The sequence below is a fragment of the Desmodus rotundus genome, chromosome 12 (genome assembly GCF_022682495.2).
Source record: "Desmodus rotundus isolate HL8 chromosome 12, HLdesRot8A.1, whole genome shotgun sequence".
In the NCBI taxonomy this organism is placed as follows: domain Eukaryota; kingdom Metazoa; phylum Chordata; class Mammalia; order Chiroptera; family Phyllostomidae; genus Desmodus; species Desmodus rotundus.
Window position 1 is genome coordinate 38,476,645 of NC_071398.1, and position 20,770 is coordinate 38,497,414.

A 20,770-nucleotide genomic window follows, 5' to 3' on the forward strand; every position below is an offset into this window, starting at 1 on the left:
GCCGGCGACACGTCACTCAGGCATCGCCAGAGGCCGGGGGCAAGCAGCGCGGGCGGGGGCAGGGACTGGGGCCGACCCGGAGGCCGGTGCAGAGGATGGGGGCCGCTTGGCCACCCCGAGCTTGAGGAGGCCGAGGGGCGCGCCACCCCATCCCGGGGCGGGCGCCCCCCGGGCCCGCCACCCCCGCCCCGCCCGGCGGTCGTGGCCCGGGATGCGCAGCCGGGGGCCGCCGGTGGAGCTGCGCGGGGTGAGAGGCGCGGGGAAGGGGGCTGCCAGCTGCCCTCGCCCTCGTCCCCCACCGGCGGGCCCCGGCAGGAATTCGGGAACCGGGCTGCCAGGCCTTCTTGGTGCCCTGACATTCGAGAGGGACTGGTGAACCCGCTTCCCTACCCCCACCCCGCCCAGCCTGGACAACTGAATCAGAGCTGACGACCCTGCCCTTTTAAAGCTGCTTCTTCCTGCTCCTGCGGAGGGCCCCCCAGCCATGGCACCCGGGAGCCCCCTAGAACCCGCAGGGACTGCCCCCCATCCTGGCCACCGGGGCCCGCCCTCTGCAGCCCGTGGGCAGCCTGTCTGAAGCGGTCTCCCGCAGCCCCCGGCCCCTCCCCCATGGAGGAGGAGGAGGAGGGGGGCGCGGCGGCCAAGGAGTGGGGCACGACCCCCGCGGGGCCCGTCTGGACCGCAGTGTTTGACTACGAGGCGGCGGGAGACGAAGAGCTGACCCTGCGGAGGGGCGACCGCGTCCAGGTGCTTTCCCAGGACTGTGCGGTATCGGGCGACGAGGGCTGGTGGACCGGGCAGCTACCCAGCGGCCGTGTGGGCGTCTTCCCCAGCAACTACGTGGCCCCAGCCGCACCTGCTGCACCCGCCAGCCTCCAGCTGCCCCAGGAGATTCCCTTCCACGAGCTGCAGCTAGAAGAGATCATCGGTGTAGGGGGCTTTGGCAAGGTCTATCGGGCCCTGTGGCGTGGCGAGGAGGTGGCCGTCAAGGCCGCCCGGCTGGACCCTGAGCGGGACCCGGCAGTGACAGCAGAGCAGGTGCGCCAAGAGGCCCGGCTCTTTGGAGCCCTTCAGCACCCCAACATCATTGCCCTCAGGGGCGCCTGCCTCAGCCCCCCACACCTCTGCCTGGTGATGGAGTATGCCAGGGGGGGCGCACTGAGCAGGGTGCTGGCAGGTCGCCGGGTGCCCCCTCATGTGCTGGTCAACTGGGCTGTGCAGGTGGCCCGGGGCATGAACTACCTACACAATGATGCCCCTGTGCCCATCATCCATCGGGACCTCAAGTCCATCAACAGTAAGTGGTGTCCTTCCCCAAAACTTGCTTTCACAGAACCTTAGGAAACCAGGCCTAGGTGGTGGGAAATGGGGACACCAGAAAACTGCCTGGGGCAGGAAGGGGCAGCAGTGTACCTTCAGGGTCCAGTGAGACAGGCCTGCCCCATTCAGGGAGAAAAGGGTTGCTCAGGAAGGTTGAAGGCCTACCTGCCTCGCAGGCTACGGAGTCACAGTAGCTCAATAAATACGGATCTGTGAACACTGTGACAGGCCCAGCATCCCCAGTGTGAACAGGGCAGGTGACACTGCTTGCCCAGCCAGGACGCCAGTATCCGCCAGGCAGAGACAGAGAGAACCTGGCCTGCAGTGCGAGTTTCTCAATCTCGGCCCTATCGAGCCCCCGGGACGGTGATCACAGGGTCTGTCTTGTGTGTTGTAGGTTGCTCAGCAGCATCCTTGGTCCCCACTAGATGCCGCTACCATTCCCCACCCCACCCCCACCTCCAGCTATGATAAGCAAAATGTCTCCAGACATTGCCAAATGTCCCCTGGGGGGCAAAATTGCCCCTAGTGGAGAACCACTTCCTGGCATCCTCCTACACCTCTGCTCCAGCTGGCTGAGGCAAACTGGGAAAGATGAGGAGGAAGGAAGAGGGATGTGCCTTATGTAAAATCTTCTAGGCTGCTGGGCCTAACGCGGGCTCTCAAAAGTTGATGGTTGTTGAATGAGGACTGGGCCAGGTAAAAGGGAAGGCTCTCCAGGACCCACACACATGTAGGTCAAGGAGCTTCTCATGATGTCAGCAAATATTAATTGAGCACCTATTAAGTAGGAGCCAAACAGGGAACAAGGTGGGCGTGATTTCTGCCCTAATGATACCTGCAAACTAGAGATTTCATTCATTCCCAGGTAGTTCCAGAGCACCTGTTGTATGCCAGACCCTGTACTGGCTCTTAAGGATACAACAGGGAAAAATCCTACCTTCCTGGCTCTCCTATCCTTCCTTTTTCCCCTCCCGCCTCCTTTCATTTCTGCATTTATTCGTTCATTCCTCAATTTTGTATTTCCTGGGCCAGATCATGTGCTAAGCTGGAGGATCAGTGGTGAGTAACACCAGCATGTTCCCCGCCCTCACGTGAACTGTGAAGGGCTCTCCTCAACCCTCACATCTCATCTGTTTCCAATCCCTGTCAATTCTACATGATGAAGTTTGTTTGAATCCATCCCACTATTTTTGTAAGTTTGTTGCTACGCCGCCACCACCACCTAGAACAGAGGGGCGAGTCTTCTGTACCCCCCAGGCCCAGCATTCGTACACTCAGCAGGGAGCTTCCAAGTGTCCGAGGTGTCTCAAGCCCTGAACCAGGGCTGGAGAGTGAAGCAAGACAGACATAGGGGGTCCCTGCCTTCCTAGATGCTCATGCTCAAACTCCTCTGAAATGCTGGGTAAGTGGAGGCAGGACTGCCTGCCTGCTCCTCCTGAAGACTGGGATGCCTTCTCACTCTTCCTCACCTCCGCTAATTCACAGCCTGCAGTTGGGGTATAAGGACGCTGTGGTCACACCCCCGTGTTTTTGTGTAGCCAGTGCCACCCGGACAAAGGGTTGGTGAGACTCTTTAGGCCAGAGCTTCCTGCTCAGGCAATGGGACTGCTCCGTGCCTGAGACAGAGGACACAGGGCCTCGACAGCCCCGCTTCCCCCAGGCCCCCTTCCCTAAGGAGCTCCTCATCTAATGTCATGCGTTCATCGGGTATTTCAACCAATAATTCTTAAGCAGAATTAAGCATACCAGGCACTGTGCAAGGCTCTGGGATTACAGAAGTGAGCGAGGCAAGGTTCCCCCCTCATGAAAGTGACAGTCTAGTGAACAGAAATAGGTGATTGATATTTAGATAGATAAAATTTCCAGAAAGTATCAGGTTCTGAAGGAAATAAAGCAAATTAAGGATGGGGCAGAGAGAGCTCTTCGCATCAGATGGTCAGGGAAGGCAACATTTGAACAGAGACCCGAACAAGGAGGACCCAGCCTTACAAAGATGTGGGTAGGGCAAAGGGCGTGAGGAGGGAACGAGTGTGCCTTGTGAGAGAGACTGCAAGGAGACCTGAGGGGTTGCAAGAGGAGAAGTGAGGCAGAGGTGGAAGCAGAGGTCAAACAGGTAGGCAGGGGCCAGATCCCGTTGACCTTGGGGGCTATGCTAAGGACTTTGGGCATTTTTCTCAGTGTAGTAGTGGCCAGTGGAACATTTTAAGCAGGGGTGACATGATCAGATATATATTTTAAAGGATACTAATTTAGGCCCAGCCTGGAAGTTACAGAAATAAAGTGACTATGGGGTTGCTTCCTCTGTCCCAGGGTCACTCCACAAAGAGGAGAGGTGGGGGCCCAAGAAGGGAATACTCCTGGGAGTTGGAGTCACAGGCTAGAGAGTCATAGGAGGCTGCCAGGAGGAGGCTGCATTTGAGTCAGGCTTTGAAGAGTGGTGAATATTACCAACTGTGAGGCCATGGGAAACGTACTGGTCTCTTTAACCTCCAGTTTCTTCATCTGCCAAATGGACACGATGCGAGAATTACCTCATTGTTATTGTGACCGGAGAAGTAACCAAGAAGGGTCGGAGATAAAGGGGGAGAAATAAGGAACGATTGTGGTGACATCACACACTGACAGTAATACTAAACTGACGCTTTTAAAGGGCCTACTGTTGCTTCATGCAGTGAATCTTTATTACAGCCCTACAAGATAAATAACACAGGAGAAATTTTAGTGGTAAGAAAAATAAAGTAAATTATACAAGGTTATGCAGCCAATGAGAGGCAGAACTGAATTGAAACCCGGGTGGTACACTTCCCGCTCTGGGGCTTCTGTCTGATAGAAGGTAGTAGAATATCATAGCAGTTTGGGGCACTGGTGACAGACCTAGGTCAGGTCTCTGCCCCACCACTTTCCAGCTGTGTGATCTTGGCCACGCGACCTCTTTTCTCTGAGCCTCAGTTTGCTCGTGCCTGGTTAATTCATGTCAATGAATATAATGAAATGAATGTAAAGGAAGTAATTCATGGGTCGTTTAGCACTGTGCCCGCCACAAAATATTCTGCCAAACACCAGCCGTGATGATGATTCTTATTAGTATCAACTGTAGGCAGCAAGTAAGTTGGAACCATTCAGTATGCTTGGGGGATAGACCTGTCAGATTTTGTCACAGCACTACTGGGTAACAAACTGCCCCCAAACTCGGTGTCTTCGAACTCCTTCTCATTTATTACTGCTCATACGTTTGCAGGCCAGCTGGAGGGTAAATGCTTTAGGCTGGGCTCAGCTGGAGAGGCTTTGCCCTGAGGATCTTTCATCTTCCCTGGACCAGCAAAGCGTGTTCTCCTGGTGATCGCAGAGGTGCAAGAGGACAAGCCAGCACATGAGGCCTTAAGGCCTAGGCTTGGCTCTCTCATTTCTGCCTCACTCTACTGGCCGAAGCAAGTCACGTGGTCAACCCAGAGGAAAGGAAGGAGACGTACACTCTGCCTCTAGTGGAAAGACCAGCGAGGTCACACGGCAAAGACTATGACACAGGAAGGAGTAGAATTGGGCCACAAGTGCAGTATACCACAGGGGATGGCAAGGACATCCGTTCTGCTCATGGTTTGTAGTGGCCACTTCTGGGGAGGTTAGGAATTCAAGGCTTGGACCAAGGAAAACCAAGGCCTTGGCCCTCGACCTTTCACTGAGCTCCCCAGGGTCCAGGTTAGAGTCAGAGGGCAGAGGACCTCCTGGGAGCCTGGGGCAGGGATTATACTGGCAGCATGAGGTGGGAGGGAGGAGACAAGGTTCCAGCTGAGGCAGAGCCGGGACTTGCAGGGTACAGCACACCAGGTCTGGGGTGACCACCTTTCTCCCCACCCCGCAGTCCTGATTCTGGAGGCCATCGAGAACCACAACCTCGCAGACACGGTGCTCAAGATCACAGACTTCGGCCTCGCCCGCGAGTGGCACAAGACCACCAAAATGAGCGCTGCAGGGACTTATGCCTGGATGGCCCCAGAGGTTATCCGTCTCTCCCTCTTCTCCAAAAGCAGCGACGTCTGGAGGTGCTGATGGTGGGGCTGGGGAGGCCTCCTGAAAGGGAGGAGTGAGGAGGGGTGAGGGCAGAGTGGGAGGGACGGTCTCCACCTGAAGCCAGGATCCGGGGCTAGCAAAGGGGCCTGCCAGCAAAGTCAGACCATCAGACAGGTACCAAAGCAGGTCTCTGCTCTGCTAGCAAAAGTGGCAGCTGAGGATGACTTGGATTGTGGGGTTGGGGGGGGGAACCCACCCAAAGATGTAGAGATAGGATATTAGCAGTACTGAAGGCCCTTCAGACACCAGCCGGAAGTTGAGGCCTTTGGAGACAACAATTAATTCATCCATCCATCCGTCCAACCATCCACCTGCACCAGGTGTTAGGGATATAGCAGGAAATAAAAATACACACATTCCCTGCTTGGAGGGATAGTAAATAAATAAGTACATAAGAAGCTGATAAATTTTGTTTTTAAGTTAAGAAAATTATTGTAAAGTAATGTTAGAAGGTAAGTTAATTCACCAGAAAAAGTGTTAGAAGCATTGCGAGCCAGGAGGTTGATGGAAAAGTGCTGTGGTGCCGGAGGACGCCTTGCAGAAGGCTTCTCTGAGAGGTGATGCTTGAGCTGCTTTCTGGATGGCAAGACAGAGCCAGCTCTGCAGAGTTGGGGGGAAGAAGCTTCCCAGGCAGAGGGACCAGCTCACACAAAGGGACTGAGGTGAGAACAAGATTGATATGTTCCAGAAACAGCTACGAGGGCCTGTGTGGTCGGCTGGAACGGAGCAGGAGGAAAGTGGTAGGAAATGATGCAGGAGGCAGCTGGAAGGCCCTTCGGATGAGGCGCCAGACTCCGGTTTTGTTCTTAAACGCAGTGGAAGGCCATTAGAGGCTTTCATGGGTGGCACGGTCTGATTCAGCAGAGGAAAGTCTCCTTCCAGCTGCAGGGCAGAGAATGGATTGTAGGGGAAGGAGTGGGGGCAGGAGGCCAATGAGCAGGCTGCTGCTGTCACCTGCGAGACTTTGTGGTGGCAGCAAAACTCTTCAACCAGGGTCTTCTGCTGGGAGAGGGCCAAACCCAGGTCAGCCCCCAGCTGTGGCTCCTGGTGGACCAAGCAGCAAAGTCACAGCTTTTGGTCTGAAAAACCAGACAGGACGTCTCAGCCAGAGCAGCATGGCCGTTTGGAGGAAGCCCTGACCAGCTCCACACCAGGCGTTCATTTGTGGTCCCAGATGTGTAGTGGGGCCCTAGTCCAGTGGCAGGGAACAGAAACCCCCAAAGAAAGCAAGACTGAAGCGTTTGCTGCCATGTGAGGCCAGGACTGATGTGGAGCCCCCAGTGTTAGGGACTCAAGGCTTTATGTCATGGTTCCTTAACGGGGTGTCATTGATTCTGGACAGGACAATTCTTGTTTGTGTGGCACTGTCCTGTACTTTTAAGGACAAAAGTACCCATGGTTCCCAGCCGCCAAACTTGAGTATCACCCCCCAATCGCTGTGACCATCAGAGCACCCCAGAGGTTTCCAGGGACACGAGAGATGGGGGTCATGCCACCTCCAATTACAAGCCACCCTTATTTTCTTCCACCATGTACGGCCTCCACTCCCAAGTTCACTTCATGGTCCAAGATGGCTTCTTGAGCTCCAGCTTTATGTCCACAATGCAAGCAGTAGGAAGGAGAAAGGCTGAAAGGGGTGTCCCTTCCCCTTACGGACACTTCCTGGAAGTGAGGGGCTGACTACACAGCCTCCTACGACCCCACTGCCAGAACCACTGTCCCAGGCGTGCATAGCTGCACAGGAGGATGGGAAATCATTTCAGGCAGCACACGCCCAGCACAAAGTCACCAGGACTGTCGCTGAGAAAGGCAGGCTGTCGGCCACGTGAGGCAGGGGATGCCCCTCTGCTGCAGTGCCAGTGCCTAGAACCGTGTCCGGCACGGCGTGGAGACGTGATAGGTGTACATTGGACAAATGCACGTGTGGGTACAGGGAGCACGGGTCTACTGCACATCAGGTGCCACACAAAACAGCGGCCAGGGTCCAGACGGCGAAGAGGGACACAGGTGGCTCTAGCGCAGCGATGCACGCCCTGGCGTCATATAGCCATTAAGAGTGTTGCCCTGGGCGTCAGGCAGACCTGAGTGTGAGTGTGCCTCTGTGACTGTAGGCAAGTGGCTTGACCTGTCAGAGCCTACATCTGCTCATCGGGTAAAATGGGGGTCATACCAAGACCTCCTGTCTTCCAGGGCTGTTGTAGGAATTACCGAGAGTGCCCAGTGTAGCGCTAGCCAGAAGAACAGTGCTTTGTGAATGTTAAATAGTGTTAACTTGTTTTCAGAGCTAAGTGCCAAAGTTCAGTGGGAACATAGAAGAGGGACCTTTAACCCAGCTTTGGAGGCTGTAGAATCAAGGAAGACTTCCTGGCAGAGGGAGCACCTGAGTTGAGACTTAAGGGACAGTTACACAAGAGAAAAAGTGTTCTCGACAAAGGGAACAGTATGTGCAAAGGCCAGATGTTAGGAAGAACAGGGCTTGTTCAGCGCTTCAGTGTGGTTGCAAGATGAAGCCAAGGTTGGTACGGGGACTGAGAGTGCTTACAGGTGAGGCTGCTGAGTTGAGGTCATCAGAGGTCAGGGCTAAGAAGGGTGGATTTGCACAGTGGACACAGGAGACCCACTGAAGGTTTTCTGGCAGGGATAAGAGGGGAGAGAGCAAAGGCAAGACACCAGAGAGCAACCCTACCACATTTATTTAAGATCGGGCCAATGGAGGTCAAATTAGGTTCTTTTGGCCTCATTGGCTAGGCTGGATGTTGGGGTGAGCGAGGCCCCCAGGGGACCGGAGGCAGGTGAGGATTAGGTGAGGATTGGGGCGGACTGCAGCATCACCGCTCCCTCTCCCCCACCTACAGCTTCGGGGTGCTGCTCTGGGAGCTGCTGACGGGGGAGGTCCCCTACCGAGAAATCGACGCCTTGGCTGTGGCATATGGCGTGGCCATGAACAAGCTGACGCTGCCCATCCCCTCCACGTGCCCCGAGCCCTTTTCCCGCCTGCTAGAGGGTGAGCCGGGCCCTGTGGAGAGGGTAGGGTCAGCTTGGGTGGCAGGCGCCCTTGGGCCCAGACCTCACCCCATCACACCGTCCATGCCGGTGGGCCCGGGGAGAAGGGAGAAGGGACGGGACCCATCACAGCATGAACAGTCTCCCCCACGGTAGGCTCCACTGTCCCGAGGCCCTTACTCTGGCCAGGCCCACAGCCCTGGAGGGCAACCTGTCAGCATTCATCAGCCCTGGGATCCCTCCCTGATCCCTGATTCTACCACCAGTCGGGGAGCAGGTCCCTGGGTTTCTCTCCCAGAGTTTCACCAAGTGAAATGTTGCCAGGAGTTTGGGTTTGAATTCCTTCCCTTCAACTCCATGGAGGCTGTTTGGCCACAGCCCCTTGAAGTCCTGGCTTTCACTGAGCAGGCTGGTGCCCCAGAGCAGGGCCACTGACACCCCCACTCCCACCCCAGAATGTTGGGACCCAGACCCCCATGGGCGGCCAGATTTCGGCAGCATCTTGAAGCAGCTTGAAGTCATAGAACAGTCAGCCCTATTCCAGATGCCGCTGGAGTCCTTCCACTCGTTGCAGGAAGACTGGAAGCTGGAGATTCAGCACATGTTTGATGACCTCCGGACCAAAGAGAAGGTAAAGGCCAAGGGCAAGGTGGGAGGTATGGAGCAAGATCCCTGAGTTCTGATGCCTGGGGTGGGACAGAGTCCCTTCCCCTGGGCGGGGGCTACAGGAACTTCTTTTGTGTATTAAGGAAAGACAGCCAGCTGTCGGTGGATTAATAAGAAAGCAGCGCCCTGCACTGAAGTACTTATAGGTGATACAGCAGGAGAGGGAGAGAGGTGAGAAGGGAGGGGAAAAAAGATTTGCAAAGCGTAGACAATTCTTGAACAGTGGGGACATGGGGCCACTATTCTCTCTGCTTTTGTGGGTGTTTTCAGTTTTCCTGTGAAATTGAAGAGTTAAAAAATTAAAAATCAAAGGGAAAAAAAGCATTCTTTTCTTCGGACTAACACAGCCCCCTGCCCTGGCACCTGACTTGGCTAGCGAAGTGTGAGTTGGATTGTGTCCCCTGATTTGCTTCACAGTGGGACACTCCTGGGCAGGCCCTAGCCAGACCGGGCAGCCCTGGGTCCATTCCAGGGGCAGAGTAGGTAAGCCTCTCCCCACAAGCCAACCATGTCCTCTCCAGGAGCTCCGGAGCCGCGAGGAGGAGCTGCTAAGGGCGGCTCAGGAGCAGCGCTTTCAGGAGGAGCAGCTGCGGCGGCGGGAGCAGGAGCTGGCTGAGCGCGAGATGGACATCGTGGAGCGGGAGCTGCACCTGCTAATGTGCCAGCTGAGCCAGGAGAAGCCCCGTGTCCACAAACGCAAGGGCAACTTCAAGCGCAGTCGCCTGCTCAAGCTGCGGGAAGGCAGCAGCCACATCAGCCTGCCCTCTGGTACCTCCTCTGCCCTTGCGCATCCCCCAGAAGGCCGCTGAGAGCATGTCTAACCCAGGGTTTATCGCTTTGTGGGGGGTTTTGGGGGTTTTTTTTTTTTACTTTTTTATCGCATAGTAGATCACACACATAGACAACCACCAAAAACTGTATGGCTTCCTGAGTTTGTATAATCCCCCTTGAAAGCAGAGAACCTACAGCCAACCAGATGCCCTTCACGTGCCCGCAGCCCCCTTAGAGTGACCCCTGCGCTGACTTTCAGGGCAGTCTCTGCCTTCCTTTACAGTTCTGTGTCCCAACATTTGCTTCACAGCCTTTAGTCCACCTCTGTCTCCTCCTTGCCGTAATTTGTTGAAAATGCATCATCCTGTGGCATCCCCACAGTCTAGATTTTGCTGCCGGCATTGCCCTGGGATCACCCCCATGGCCTTGTCCCCTGGCTTTCCTATGAAAGGTATTAGGTTGAACCGTGTGAAATTGCTGATGTTCAGCCATTTCTGACATACAAAAACAGAAGTTTCCCGTGGGTCTCAAGGCTTAATCAGTTTCAAGTTCAGGTTTGATGTTTTTTGTTCAAAGACTGCTTCCTAGGTGATGTCATGCCAGTTGTCTCTCCCTGTGTGAGGCCACAGTCGCCGGGTGGTGCCTCGACCAGCCCCAGCTAACAGAGAGTGCAAGCCCCCTATGCAATTTTAAATTTTCTAATAGCCACATTAAGAAAGGGAAAGAGAAACAAGTGAAATTTTAATAATATACTTTCCTTAGCCCAATATAGTAAAATGTTATGGTTTCACCTTTTTTTTAAGATTTTATTTATTTATTTATAGAGAAAGAGGAAGGGAGGGGGGAGAGAGAAACATCAATGTGTGGTTGCCTCTCATGCGCCCCCTACAGGGGGCCTGGCCTGCTACCCAGGCATGTGCTCAATCCACTGAGCCACACCAGCCAGGGCTGGTTTCACATTTAATAAATACAAGAAAAACTTGTTATTGATATATTACACCTTTTTTCCACATTTGTTCACAGCATATCTCAACCCGGGGCTAAATGTTCATCAGCAATGCTTGACCTGCATTTAGATTTCATAAGATGTACTGTTGGAAACGTAGATTCACACACCCACGTCACTCCAAACATGCGTAACTGTTTCTTAAAATGACCGAATTTGCACATCCGCCTTTAAAAGCAAACTTTAATTACGGTTAAATAAATAAAGGTAAAGTCCCCCATTTCCTTGGCTGCATCAGGCACATTTCCAGTGTTCAGTTGCCACATGTGGCTAATGGCCACCGTAGGGGACACTCAGGCCCAGATCCTTCGCCAGCGAGGGCAGCAGCTCTCGAACCCCAGCGTGTATCGGAGGGGCCTGGAGGGCTTGTTCCTCCACAATTAGATCGCTGCACCTCACTCCCGCAGCTGCTGATGGGGTCAGGTGCCAAGAACATGCGTTCCCAGGGTGTTTCCACTTGACGTCGGTGCTGCTGGTCTGGGGACCACACCTGGACGGCCGCTGCACTGAGGAATGCAAAATGGCAGCGTGGCTGTCCTTCCAGAGGGGACGGCCCTTCTGTACAGGGAGCTCTTCTCGTGACCCATGCAACCACTTGCTGAAGGGAATCTCTCCGTTTTGCAGGCTTTGAGCATAAGATCACAGTCCAGGCCTCTCCAACCCTGGACAAGCGGAAAGGATCCGATGGGGCCAGCCCTCCTGCGAGCCCCAGCATCATCCCCCGGCTGAGGGCCATCCGCTGTGAGTGTCTCCCAAGGCCCCAGGCAGTCCAGCGGTCAGCAGACTTCTCTGGGCACGTGCCCTGCGCCGACCAGAGGGTCAGCAGGGAATAAGACAGGCAGGGTCCCCTCCCTCATTCTCATCGGGGGGGGGGGAAAGGCAACGAATACACCAGTAAGCAGGCGGGATAATGTCTTGCAGGGATGAGTGCTATAAAGGAAGTCAGGGAAGGAAATTGAAGACAAGAGTCGCTGCTTTCCATCAGGAAGGCCTGTCTGAGGCACGGGGGTTTGAGCAGGGCCTCTGTGGTGAGGAGCGAGGGAGGCAGCAGAGGTCTGAGGGAGGGGTCCCTGGCCTCGGGACCAGCAAAGGCAAGGCCCCCCGGGTGGGAGCAGGCGCAGCATGTGTCAGCCCAAAAGGCCACTTGGCTGGAGAACAGACTGGATGGAGAGCGCAGACGGGATGCTGGTCTGTCGTCAGGGGTTCAACAGGGGTCGGATCATGCTGGGCCTTGAGAGCCGGGATAAGGGACCTGGATCTTATTTTAAAGGTGCCAGGGGAGCCCTGGAGGGCTGTGAGCAAGGCAGTGACGTGATAAAACATACCTTTTCCCTCTGGCTGCTGCGGGGAATGTGGGTGGCAGAAGGGCAGGAGTAAGGGCGTGAGATAAGGGAGATAATGGGGGCTGGGCCGGGGCTGGGCCTCGAGGGAGGGGGCTGCAGTGGGGGCTGCCTGGCAGAGGTGCGGCCTTTGGGGTTTGCTGACAAGTGGAAGGATGCAGGGCTCAACCCTGAGTCCGTTCTGCCCATCAGTCACCTTGGCCTTGCACCACACACTGGCTCCTGCACACCTCTGTTTGGGCACCCGCTCTGTGCCAGGCCTGGAGGTCATTCTCATGGCAGACACGAGGACAAAAACGGCTGTGCCGTGGAATCAGTGTTCTGGTATCAGGGTGCGTTCCACGTGTGGTAGGAACAGGGAAGACGGGCAAGTGACCCCCAGGAAACAAACTACTCCAGAGCTGGAGGCTTGAAGGGCAAGCAGCCAACCAGGTCAGGAAAGGGACTGAAAAGGAACAGAATTCCAGGGGAAGGGAACAGCCTGTGCAAAGACACGGAGGTGTGAAAACACCCACCTGGGATGCTGCAGATGTGGGGTTCCAGCCGTGGCACTTATGCCCTCTGCCCGAGTACCCGACTCTCGTTGTCCCTCCCTCCCCTCTCCCTGCACACCGGCCTCCGGGCTGTTCTGGGCATACTCCCTGCTGTCCAGCCTCCGCCTGAAGTGCTCCTCCCCCTTGTATCTTCTTGACTCACCCCCTCACCATCTCATCCTTGCTCAGATGGCTCCTTTGCCCACAACATGCCCTCCCTGGCCACGGGGCCCCTTTCCTGCTTCGTGTTTCCCACAGCGCTTGCCACCCTGTCACACTGCACGGGTGACTCGCCCAGTGTGGGTTTTGTTGGTCATCTGTCCTTGGCCACTCCGATGTCCACGCCACGGGTGGGGGATCTTGTCTGCTTCATCCACTGCTGTCTTCTCAGCACTTGCCCCAGGGCTTGGCACAGAAGAGGTGCTCAGTAAATGCTTGGGAATGAATGGATGGTTGAAGGGTTAGGCTGTGAGGAGTGATGGAAATAAAGCTGAGGAAGTCAGGTGGAAATAGCATTCGAAGGGCTCTGTATGCCCAGCTGAGGCCCTGGGACAGTTTCCTGACAGTACTGGGGAGCTATGGGAGGATTTAGGGCACAGAAGGGGCATGATTCAAGTGTAGGCTTCCAGGTGGAGGATGCATCCGAGGTGGGGAGAGTAAAGGTGGGAGTCCAGCAGGGACAGACTTTCCAAAACACAGTAACCAAGTGTCTTCTCTCGGCCCAGTGACTCCTGTGGATGGTGGTGGCGGCGGCAGCAGCGGCAGCAGCAGTGGTGGCAGCGGGACGTGGGGCCGCAGCGGGCCCCCAAAGAAGGAAGAACTGATTGGGGGCAAGAAGAAAGGCCGGACGTGGGGGCCCAGCTCCACCCTGCAGAAGGAGCGGGCTGGAGGAGAGGAGAGGTATCGGTCTCTGGCACCCACCCTGGGCCCCACCCCCAGGCCCATGGCCCCCAGAAGGCCCAGGGCCACTCCTGCATCTCTGGTTCCCCTGCAGGCTGAAGGCCCTGGGGGAAGGAAACAAACAGTGGTCATCAAGCGCCCCCAACCTGGGCAAGTCCCCCAAACACACCCCCATTGCCCCAGGCTTCGCCAGCCTCAATGAAATGGGTAAGAGGGTAAGGGTGCCTTCAAAGGGGAGGGGAGGAGACATTCCTGGCTGAAGGGGACCCTAAACCAAGAAAAAGGGGTTACCATTCCCCAGGGTTGTGGGGAGGGAACCGGATTTCACTGGGCCAAAGGGTAGAAAGCATTCCCAGATAGGGGGGTATGGGCATCACTCCCAGGGGCGGGGGGCTTTACAGGGGGAGCCATGCTTAGTGGACTTGGTGGTCTTGCTGTTGGAGGGGTCATGGGGGGCAGCCCCTTGCCACCAAGTCCCCAGGGACCGCCCGGAGTCGAGTGCCGGCCCTCTCCGGTTGCAGAGGAGTTCGCGGAGGCAGATGGAGGCAGCAGCGGGGCCCCCTCTCCCCACAGCACCCAGGCCTACCTCGTGGTGCCGCTGCCCACCGAGCCCTCTCCGGGGGTGCCGGGGCCCTCCACCCGGCACGGGCTCAGTGCCCGGCGGCGCTGCGAATTCGCGCTGCTGGGCTGCGCCACGCTGCTGGGCGCCGTGGGCCTGGGCGCTGATGTGGCCGAGGCGCGCACCGCCGATGTCGAGGAACAGCGGCGCTGGCTCGATGGCCTCTTCTTCCCCCGCGCCGGCCGCTTCCCCCGCGGCCTCAGCCCGCCTGCACGCTCCCCGGGCCGCCGCGACGACGTGGGCCCAGGCCTGGCGCCCTCGGCCACCCTGGTGTCGCTGTCTTCCGTGTCCGACTGCAACTCCACGCGTTCATTGCTGCGCTCCGACAGCGACGAGGCTGCGCCGGCCGCGCCCTCCCCGCCGCCCTCCCCGCCCGCGCCCTTGCCCAGCACAAACCCCCTGGTGGATGTGGAGCTGGAGAGCTTCAAGAAGGACCCCCGCCAGTCACTAACGCCCACCCACGTCACGGCCACTCGCGCTGTGAGCCATGGGCACCGACGGACGCCGTCGGATGGGGCGCTGGGGCAGCGGGGGGCCCCAGAGTCAGCGGTCCCCGGCCCTGGTGAGTGAGGCAACCTGTGTCCCAGTGCGCAAAAAAAAATGGTCCCTTCTTCCCTGCCCCTGCCGAGGTCCACTGTCCCAACCTGGCAGCCATTTCCTGCTTAGCATGGGAAGGAAGGGGCTGTGCCCCTCTGGCCCTCGCTGCTGGAGGCGTTGTGGGGTCCCAGGTGATTGGCACACAGGATGAAGTAGAGGCAGCAAACTCGAGTGCCCATAGGGCCGGGCAGCGGCCTGCACTAGGCCCTGTTCTCTGTGCCTTTTTTAACCTGACAAAGGTGATTGGAACAGAGAAGTAAGTAGCTCCTATCAGGCACTGAGCTACTGTTTTACGATTATTATTATTATTTGGTTTATTTTTCACCTATGGGAGAGACACTGTTACCCCCACGTGGAGATGCTGCCGGTGCCTGAGGCTCTCGGTGGCTCTGAGCACTCCTTCTGGCCCTGGCCCAGTGCAGGAGAGTTGGGAGGGATGAAGGCTTTTTCACCAGCAGATTTTTGAGAGAAGTCAGAAACTCCGGTTTTCATGTTAACGCTCCTGGCTTTTCAATACCACCCTCTGCTCCACCCCGCTCACCTTGTCTGATCCTCTCTTACCAGGCCCTCGAGATCCCCTGGACTTTCCCCGCCTGCCCGAACCCCAGGCCCTGTTTCCTACCCGCCGCCGGCCCCCCGAGTTTCCTGGCCGCCCCACCACCCTGACCTTTGCCCCAAGGCCCCGGCCAGCTGCCAGCCGCCCCCGCCTGGACCCCTGGAAACTGGTCTCCTTTGGTCGGACACTCAGCATCTCGCCTCCTAGCAGGCCGGATACTCCGGAGAGCCCCGGGCCCCCCAGCATGCAGCCCACGCTGCTTGACATGGACATGGAGGGGCAGAGCCAGGACAGCACAGTGCCCCTGTGTGGGGCCCACGGCTCCTACTGAGGCCTGCCCGCCGCTACCCGCCTGGGCAGCCATGAATGTAGCGCCTCAGGCCTCCCACCAGGCCACAAGGCAGGGGAGGCCTTGGGCAGAATACTCACTCTATTTATTGGGGAAGGGGGGAGGGGGGCATTTAATTTATTCCTTTGTACCCTGGGGTTGGGCCCTGTGCTCACCCTGCAACGGGGGAGGGTGGGCAGGGATACTCAGGGACAGGGTGACATGGGGGATTCAGCACAAAACAGCATTAAAGGTAACCCCTGCCCCCTACTATGCTTGGCTCTGTGTCTTTCCCTGGCCCAGGCCCTGATCCTGGCTCAACCCCAGTGGGATACCCCCCACCCTTTCTCCCTCCCTGGACTCCTCTGGATTTCTGAGGTCCAGGGAGTGAAGCCCCGGTCTATGTCCCCTTCCTGGTTCCCACAAGAACATCACACAAAGAGGTTATGATTACCAGTGATAAGTGCTTTACCAGCGAACACATGAGCCAGGGAAGTTACACAGTGAGGTGGGAGGGGGGGTGGGTAGGGACAGTTCCCCTAGGTGGGCTTCAGCCAATAATATTCCGAGGCCGGGCCCCACTCTCTTCCCGCTGGAGACTGCACCGGCTCATCTTCAGCTGAGTCAACTGGATGTAGCGAAGGACATTGGTGTCTGCAGGGGAGGTGGGCAGGGCATCACCTGGGTGTTTTGGGGCAGTAGGTGACATCGGCACCTCACTCACACCTCACTGTCCCCAGCTTCAGTGGCTCCCTCCCCGGTTATCACCAGGGCACTTCTCAGAAAGCTCCAGCCCAAACAAGGAGGGGACACGTCACACCTCCAGGCTTTGCATTTGCTACGCCCGCCCGCCCGCCTGCTGCCAGGGATGCCTCTGCCCAGACTCCCGTCACGCTCTCCTCACTGTCCAATGGCATCTGCACGAGGCCTGTTCTCTCCCAACCATTTACCTGGAAAACTCATCTTGCCTCCACTTCCACAGCCTCGTGTCATTCACCGGCTGTGCTCCTTTTCATTGGCTCTTAATACAAAGTTGTGTTTTCTATCTGTCTGCACACCCACGCACCCTGACTGTGATCTCCCAGAGGGCAGGGAATAAGCCTCCAGGCCTGCCATCCCCTCCATCTTACCACCCCTGCCCCCAGCAAATTCCCCCGCATTTCCCAGCCTGAGGTCTGCCTCCCAGCAAGTGGTCCACCAGTGGTGGCTAGGAGAACAGTGGATGAACAGGTGAGTGTGGGAATGGGCTAGTGAGGGAGGGAGTGGATGAATGAGTGGGGGCGGTAGATAATCGGGAATCGGCTGAATGGGAAGCATCAGAATAAACAGGTGACAGGTGGAAGAACGGGTGAGTGGATGAGTGGGTGTGTAAGGAGTAGGCGCAGAGGTGGACGTTGGGTGGGTAGAGCAGCACTCCCTTGAAGTAGTTCAGCCCTGGCCCTCCCACCCTTATTTCCTCTGCCCCTCCCCTCCCCTCACCTGTGGGCTCCCGGCTTCGGGCCTCCTGCAGGTAGCGCAAGGCGCGAGCATAGTCGCCCAGGTGGTAGAAGGCAATGCCAGCGCGGTAGGTGGCCTTGAAGTTCCCCTGCTGCTTCTCCAACACCTTGAGGCAGTACTCGCGCACCCGCTCATAGTTCACCAGCTCTGACTGCAACAGGCAGGCTGCGGGGGCATCGGGACCGGTGCTCTCAGAGCCTGTCCCCAACCCCAGACTTCACTGACAGCGAGGAGCATGGCCTTCAGGCTGTGGGGAATCCCCACCCGGTCCCACGGCGGAGAGGGGACTAAGGGCTTATTCAGGCCACCAGGAACTCCCGAGCTTCTGACCAATCAGGATAGAATCAACATGCGCCTCCGCTAGAGGGCGCGAGAAACACAGACACAAGCTCTGGGGTGATTTCAGTGGAGGGGTTGGGGGAGGCGCAGGGAATACTACTAAGGGCTATTTCAGGTGAGGAATGGGGCCGTAAATGGTTCCTCCAGAGTAAGTCTTTCTTACCTGAGGTTCGCGGGTGGCAGCCCAAAGCCCATTTTCTGCATCCCAACTCCTTCCATCCCTGAGGTCCCCTACATCCCCAACCCCTCTCCTTGATAAGTTCTGATGTCTCCCCCAACAGACCCCAGCCCTGACCCCTTCAAGCCTCTGGCCCCCACCCTGCCCAAGGCTTCAGGGATGCCCCTCACTCCCCACCCCTGTCACCTATACACCCCCTGCGCCCCCCGATGGCCGCGTACCCGTGAGACAGTCATAACATTCCACCTCCGTGTTCTCCACCAGCCGCTGCTGCTCCTCGCTGAGGCGGGCTGGCCCCGGGCTGGCGGCGGGCCCTGAGGCGGGGGTGGGCAGGCCTCCAGGGCGGGCCCCCTGTGCCGCCTTCAGTTGCAGCAGTGCCCGATGATACTTGCCGATGGCTTCCCGGAACTTCTTCTCTCGGTAACAGCGCTGGCCCTCAGTCTTGAACGCCACGGCGGCCCGCAGGCTGCTGTCGAGCGCCGCGCCCAGGCCCGCCGAAGGCTCTGCAGCAGGACAAGACCGCGCTGACCCATGGCGGGGGCCCGGGCCCGGCGGGGAGAGGGCGGGAGGCGGGCGCGGCGGAGGCTCCGGGGCAGCGCTGAGCATCAGCACCGGGGACAGCGCGCCGCGCTGCATTGTGGGAAACTCCTGCGGCCGCTGCTGCAGCTACTGCATCGCCCCCCGCGGGGCCGGTCCCCCACCCTTTCTCCACCCCCGCACCTCCGGCAGCAGGCTCCGGCTGCCCCCTATGGGTCTAGAGAAACCCCTCAAGACTTCCCCACTCGCTCCTTCACATCAGCCCCAGCTCTCGTCCTCAAACCCACCTCTCGCTCCTCCCCACTCACCTTACTCCCCACACCCTCCTGCCTGCTCTCCTCCCCCGTTCCCAAAGCTCCCAAAGCTTTCTAGAAGGAAAGGACAAGTCTGGAGAAAACAACACAGAGAGTTCAACCTCGTGGAAAGCTGGTTTTCAGCTCACTGGGCATTTGGCATGTTGGCTAAGGACACGGGCTATGGACTCAAGCTGCCCAGATTCAAGCCCCTGCTTTTTTTCTTCACCTAAATTACCTGAACTCCTGTATGCTCCTCAGTAAAATGGAAGGGACAATGATAGCAACTTTGAAACTCATTTGTTTATCTATGAAACAAATATTCACTGATATATTTTCTGTGCCCAGCTTTGGGCATGCTGGGACACAGCAGGGAGTGAGTGATCCTCGGGCCCTACCCTCATGGAGCCCCTAGTCCAGTGAGGAGATAGACCAGTGCCCAGTGAGTGACAGCCCAGAGTGGGCTAGCCTAGGAAGCTCAGGCAAAGTGGTCAGGGCAAGGCACAGGCAGAGGTCAAGCCCAGGATGGAGGACATACAACGGGATCTGAGGGCCCAGAGCAGGGCGCCTTCCCTAGACTATAGTGGTGAGTGAAGGCTTCCTGGAGGAGGGGATAACTCTATGAACAAGAGATCTGCTTCTCACCCTCATTGAGCTCACTGTCTGAGTAGGAAGCCAGTGGGAATGCAGGTGTATGACAGCCCAGAGTGAGCTGCACAATCATAAGAGTATACAGAAAAGAACACATGTGAGAGAGGCTTTGGGGGGAATGAGGCGGAAGGAGGTGGCTGTCTTTTGACCCTCTTTAGCTACTTACTTAGCAGTGGAACCCTGGGCAAGCTCATTGATCTGCCTCCATCTTGCCTGCCTTCTGTGTAACATGGGGATAACAAGTGAGCTCACTTCAGAGTAGCTGTAGGGGCTGAATTATGTTCTGCAGATAAAGAACTTAGCACAGAGCCCTGGCAGGTATGTCTCAGTGTATTGAGCACTGGCTTGTGAACCAAAGGGTTGCGGTTCAATTACCAGTCAGGGCACACACCTGGGTTGCGGGTCAGGTCCCCAGTAGGGGGCGCGCAAGAGAAAACCACACATGGATGTTTCTCTCCCTTTCTCCTTCCCTTCCCCTCTCTCTAAAAATAAATAAAATCTTAAAAATAAAAAAGAACTTAGCACAGGGCCTGGTACATACTGGGCAATCAACAACCTGTGTTTCTTATCATCACTGAGACTGTGAGAGAGGTAATCATAGCGCTGAGTTCTGAGTCAGCATCCCTATATGGTTGTTGAATGAATGCATGAATGAATGAATGAATGAATGACTTTATATATTACCACCCCCAGCCCCACAAGACCCTAGCTTGGTTCTTAGCTCCAAGAACCAAGCTTGTATTGCCTCCATCCCATCTGCCTCCCACTGCACATCCCCCCAGGAGGTCCCATCATAGGCCCCACCTGACAGTCCCAACCCTGAACAGGGCACCTTCCATTCCAACAGCAGTATCTGATTTTGTCTCTTATTGTACCTTGCTGAGGGAGGCTCTCCCCATCCCTGGTCCTACAATCTTGAACATCTTAGGACAGAAACTTCCTCCTCCCTGCACATCCAAACCCTGGCTTGGTTAAGAATCTAATATTCCTGCGGTTGAATTCCAGAGCAGCGAGGTCACCTTTCTGCATCTCAGGTGTGTTTTGTTTTAGTTAAAAACGTGGAGATTCATCCTGGTTGGTGTGGCTCAGTGGATTGTGCTCCGGGCTGCAAACCAAAGACTCAGTGGCTTGTTTTCCAGTCAGGATGCTTGCCTGGGTTGCAGACCAGGTCCCCAGTAGAGGGCGCTGGAGAGGCAACCACACATTGACGTTTCCCTTTCTCCCTCCCTCCCCCTGTCTAAAAATAAATAAAATTTTTTTAAAACATGGAGATTCATTAATTCAGCAAGAAATTTTCTGAGCACCTACTAAATGGCTAGGTGCCAGGGACTCGGTAGATAGAGGGGACCACTGTCCTAACCCACAGTCCTGCTAGGATGCAATGTCACTTTTGCAACACCTACTAGGTGTCAGGCCATGTCCTAAAACGTTGAGAATATATTAATTTACAACCTTATTACAATGCAATGAGATTAAATAAATCAGATCTCATTTATCAAACTCTTCCTATCAAAGACCCCTAATGTCACACAGGGCAGCATATGTGATATGTTGGGCTTGTGAAA

The 20,770-nt window shown here is 56.5% G+C and overlaps 2 protein-coding genes across 4 annotated transcripts; one reads left to right on the top strand and one right to left on the bottom strand.

Annotated features, from left to right (window-relative positions):
- The first annotated feature begins 10 nt into the window (after window positions 1-10).
- MAP3K10 (mitogen-activated protein kinase kinase kinase 10) lies at window positions 11-15,980 on the top strand. Of its 3 annotated transcripts, none has more exons than XM_024577660.4 (10): window positions 11-1,297; window positions 5,183-5,363; window positions 8,247-8,395; window positions 8,850-9,025; window positions 9,582-9,828; window positions 11,462-11,578; window positions 13,436-13,610; window positions 13,705-13,817; window positions 14,132-14,791; window positions 15,391-15,980. In XM_024577660.4, exons 1-10 carry the CDS (start codon window positions 610-612, stop codon window positions 15,711-15,713), a joined length of 2,829 nt encoding a protein of 942 aa, XP_024433428.2. In that variant the 5' UTR covers window positions 11-609; the 3' UTR covers window positions 15,714-15,980. The 3 variants fall into 3 exon arrangements, 2 of the variants coding, with proteins under 2 accessions (XP_024433428.2, XP_053770454.1); XM_053914479.2 differs by having other exon boundaries at window positions 53-1,297; window positions 14,054-14,791; window positions 15,391-15,967; XR_006653611.3 differs by having other exon boundaries at window positions 54-1,297; window positions 14,184-14,791; window positions 15,391-15,529.
- Window positions 15,981-16,154: 174 nt separating this feature from the next.
- Window positions 16,155-18,364, bottom strand: TTC9B (tetratricopeptide repeat domain 9B). The gene is made up of 3 exons (XM_024577411.3): window positions 17,946-18,364; window positions 17,190-17,372; window positions 16,155-16,364 (listed from the first exon to the last, which is right to left on the bottom strand). The coding sequence occupies exons 1-3, from the start codon at window positions 18,358-18,360 to the stop codon at window positions 16,261-16,263; spliced, it is 702 nt and encodes a 233-aa protein (XP_024433179.2). The 5' UTR covers window positions 18,361-18,364; the 3' UTR covers window positions 16,155-16,260.
- Between the last annotated feature and the right edge of the window lie 2,406 nt (window positions 18,365-20,770).